At 38.8% G+C, this 3,811-nt stretch overlaps 2 protein-coding genes across 3 annotated transcripts in view; both read right to left on the bottom strand.

The window, feature by feature from the left end:
• Window positions 1-3,811, bottom strand: part of LOC123522138 (zinc finger protein 564-like) — a 131,917-nt gene that overhangs the window by 70,364 nt on the left and 57,742 nt on the right. The window lies entirely within an intron of this gene.
• Window positions 1,856-3,811, bottom strand: part of LOC123522125 (zinc finger protein 699-like) — an 85,584-nt gene continuing 83,628 nt past the window's right edge. For both annotated transcript variants that reach the window (XM_045293975.1, XM_045293976.1), the window contains one exon: window positions 1,856-3,147. In XM_045293975.1, coding sequence (XP_045149910.1) covers window positions 2,202-3,147 — 946 coding nt within the window. In that variant the 3' untranslated portion in view covers window positions 1,856-2,201. The remainder of the gene's footprint in view (window positions 3,148-3,811) is intronic.

The following is a 3,811-nucleotide window of genomic DNA, read 5'->3' as shown; positions in this document are numbered from 1 at the left end:
GCACTGCAAGGGTTAACTGCCCTCTCCCAAGAGTGGGCAGAAAACTCAGGTGTCAGTAACCCCTGTCAGGTTGACTAGAATACTGGTTGGGAAGATGGAAAGGCTTTGCTGCATCCTTACTAACTTATAGTTGCAGGAGCCCTTGGTCTACTAGGATGCCGTTGGATCCCATGTGATCAAAGCTTCTTGGACCAAACCCTGAAGGCCAAAACCCTGATGCCCCTCCAAGATTAACCAGCTTATCAGCCCCTCCGGGGGAGGATCTAGACTGTTCTGCAAAGCCTTCTGTACAGTCAGGAGAGTCTCAGTGCTAGGCAGGGTCAACAGACGCCTCCAAGTGAGAATAAACTCAGTCCATACCCCTAAAGAATTAGTCATGACTAGGTGAGGAATGACAAGGACATGGACAGCTAGCTGCCAGACCAGACTGACTGATGAATCACCACATACCAGAATCAGGGAGGCAGGGTCCATGAGCCGGACCACCCAACACCTTGCCATGTGAGGACATAGAGACCTCTGCTACTTTTTGCACAACCCCAACCCTGAGCTCAACAGTTCCTGCCAAATACATAAAAAGTGCCTGCCAGCTCTGGCAGGGTCTCACTAGTTTCATCCCTGTGTCTGTTCCTAGTGTATCATGACTACTGCTCTATAAACCTGCTGTACTGCTTCCTACAAAAAACAGACAAAGTAAGACTAAAAAAACATTTCATATGCTTACAAAACGGTCCATACCAAGTGAAGAGGGGAAAAAAAGTTGATGAATTAATTACGTTAGAACCTAGAAAAATATAAAATTTGTAGAAAATCATTGATTTTGGGGGCTTCCACAGGAGACACTTAGAAAACATAGTAATGAATTTGAAGAAAAGAAAAAGACTAAAGGACTGTGAACATTTAAAAGCAATCTGTAGTCAATTTCAAGTTGAGAATTAATGGCTCAGTTTTTTTCATAGCTGGATTACTGGAATAATGCAGTCTTAGTTCCATGGAAAGCAGCTGAGGAAAAGCTGCTCATAATTAATGACATTTCTAATGAACAAATTGATAATGATTATCAAGATTTGGTGAAAAACATTTTAAAAAATAAGATGTTTAGGGATAAATCACACAGCTGATGATGTGCACACAAGAGTGAAGTATATTGTGAGGTCTACCATGAAGCAGTATAAACACCTTGAACAAGATGATTTTTGGGGGTCAGGTATTAATACTTCTTGAATATTTTAAAAGTTTCTTATAACAATCTAGTTTTGTGTACCTCTTTTATTATACTTATTGAAGTATTAACTGTGTGGAATAATAAAAATATGCAATTGCTCTATGATATAAAGCTCTCTCTTACATACACATGAGTGACTCTGGATTTGTTTCTTTAATTAACATGGACTAACACACTTAAAATAGTCATTAGGTCAGTGATCCTGTTGTGAAACTACATAAATCCTACAACCAGTTGCATTCACCTCCAGCTGCAGGTATTGTTTAGCAAGTACTGTATTTTGGTAGGATATGGGTTAATTTTAACTTCTAAAAGGAGGCAGCAATGGTTTGTGTATAAATTCTAAAAGAATCGCAAGATTAGTGCAAAAGAGGAGCAGCGTCCAGGTTGCCTCAATTAAACACTGTGGAACAGTACAACATTGAATTCAAAGTGATAATTTCAGCGAATAATTCTCAATGGATCTAAAGATAGTAGACAAAGTAATATATTTGTAGAGCCTCAAAAAGCACCTCCCCACGGGAACTTAAGAACCCAGAGGGTAAAATTCTGAACACTTCAGTGGGTAAAAGTGGAAAACATGGAAGAAAAGCGCAACCAATAAACCAAAAACCACTCTCAATCCAAACATAAGGTCAGGACATTTTATTGTAACTTAACATTATTTTGAAAACGGAAACACATATGTTCAAGGCTACTCTCTTAATCTTTACATGTAATAAAAAGACTTGAGGTAAAATTTAGCTTGAACTGAGGAAATATACATCTGCACAGGTGCTAATGAAACTGAAGAATTACATGTTTATTAAGAAAGATTGCTTGACACAATGGATGTATAGATTGTGATAAGAGTTCTAAGAGCCCCAGACAAAATGATTTAAAAAAAAGACAGATGTATACTTACACTGAAACTGTTAGCTCTCCAAATAACACAAAATAATTTTCATGACCCCTTGTTCCCATTTCTGTTGCCTTCTCACTGAGATGCTTTCTTATTAGAGACTTCAAGGAATTTGTAGTTTGAAGCATCAGTATGTGGCATCCCATCCTTACTTAAGACTTCTTTACTGTAAATGTGCTTGTGCTTAGAGAAGTGTGAGGACCAACGAAAGGTTTTGCCACATTCCTTACACTCATAGGGCCTCTCTCCACTGTGAACTCTCCTATGTCTGATGAGGGACGAATAATGAGAAAAGGATTTGCCACATTCTTTACATTTATAAGGCTTCTCTCCACTGTGAATTATCATATGTTTAATGACATTTGATGACAAACTAAAGGCTTTCCCACATTCCTTACATTCAAAAGGCTTCTCCCCACTGTGAGTTCTCATATGATCAGTAAGGGATGATGAATTAAAAAAAGCTTTCCCACATTCCTTACATGCATAAGGCTTCTCTCCACTATGAGTTCTCATATGTTTAGTGAGGGATGAGTAATAGTAATAAGCTTTCCCACATTCCTTACATCCATATGGCTTCTCTCCACTATGAATTCTCATGTGTTTAGTGAGAACTGAAGACTCAACAAAGGCTTTCCCACACTCCTTACATTCATAAGGCTTTTCTCCATTGTGACTTCTCATGTGTATATGGAGGTATGAGGGATAGCGAAAGGCTTTGCCACATTCTTTACATTCATAGGACTTCTTTCCGGTAAGAATCTGCATTGGTGTCCTGGGGTAAGAAGGCCAACAGCAGGCTTCTTCACCTCCCTTATATTGGTAGGTATCGTATTCAAAGTGAGCACTGATATGATGTATACGTGACGAATGATCCATGGAAGATTTTTCACACTGAGGGTATGATGAAGAATAGGCTTCCATAGGAGTTCTTCTGAGCACAGAGAGATCTAGAACCCAGCTGAAGGTCTGTCCACACTGAGAGTCTTCATTAACTTCACTGACATTCTCTATCATATGCCTTTTAAAAGAGCAACAATTAAATATTATGTATTTGTTAGTTTCAACATAAGTAGACACAGTAAACACGTTATTTTTTTCCCTTGAATTGTTAAATGTTTCAGATTAAATCTAACAAAGATGTTACCACTATTCTCATTCAAAGTCTAAATTATGGTGATTTCTAATTCTATATGTGAAATATGTTTTAATTATTCAATATTTTGCATACTTATGAACTCACCCAATGGCAGTCATCAGTCAAAACACACCTAACACTAACAAGTTTGAGATGCATCCACAATAAGGGTTACAATGTACATGTGTTTGTTTATATACCGTGGCAGTTACAAAATTCCAGGTCAAGGTATATAAAAGTGTAGGGGTTGAGTTTAGCCTGTCAATCAAGTCACAGACTGATGATAACTCTTAGTGGGCATGAATTTCTCATGAGGAGGATTGTAGGAACCTCCCCCTCTTTCTCTGCCATCCCCTTCCTGATGGCTGAGCTTGATTGCTGCTAGAACCAATGTTATTGGATCCACACAACTTTGAACCCACCAGGCTGAGATCTTCCTGTGTGCTGCATCACTGCATGCGGCTGTGTGAGTCTGAAGAGGGGCGTGTCGATTAGTATTGAACTTACGGACTTGAGTTGTACTAGGCTGGGATGTTTCCTCGATATA

This window comes from Echinops telfairi, unplaced genomic scaffold (assembly GCF_000313985.2).
Source record: "Echinops telfairi isolate 266 unplaced genomic scaffold, ASM31398v2 ScPeMD7_2565;HRSCAF=3150, whole genome shotgun sequence".
NCBI lineage: Eukaryota > Metazoa > Chordata > Mammalia > Afrosoricida > Tenrecidae > Echinops > Echinops telfairi.
Note: the sequence above shows the minus strand (reverse complement) of the source record. Positions and strands in the feature narration are given on the sequence as shown.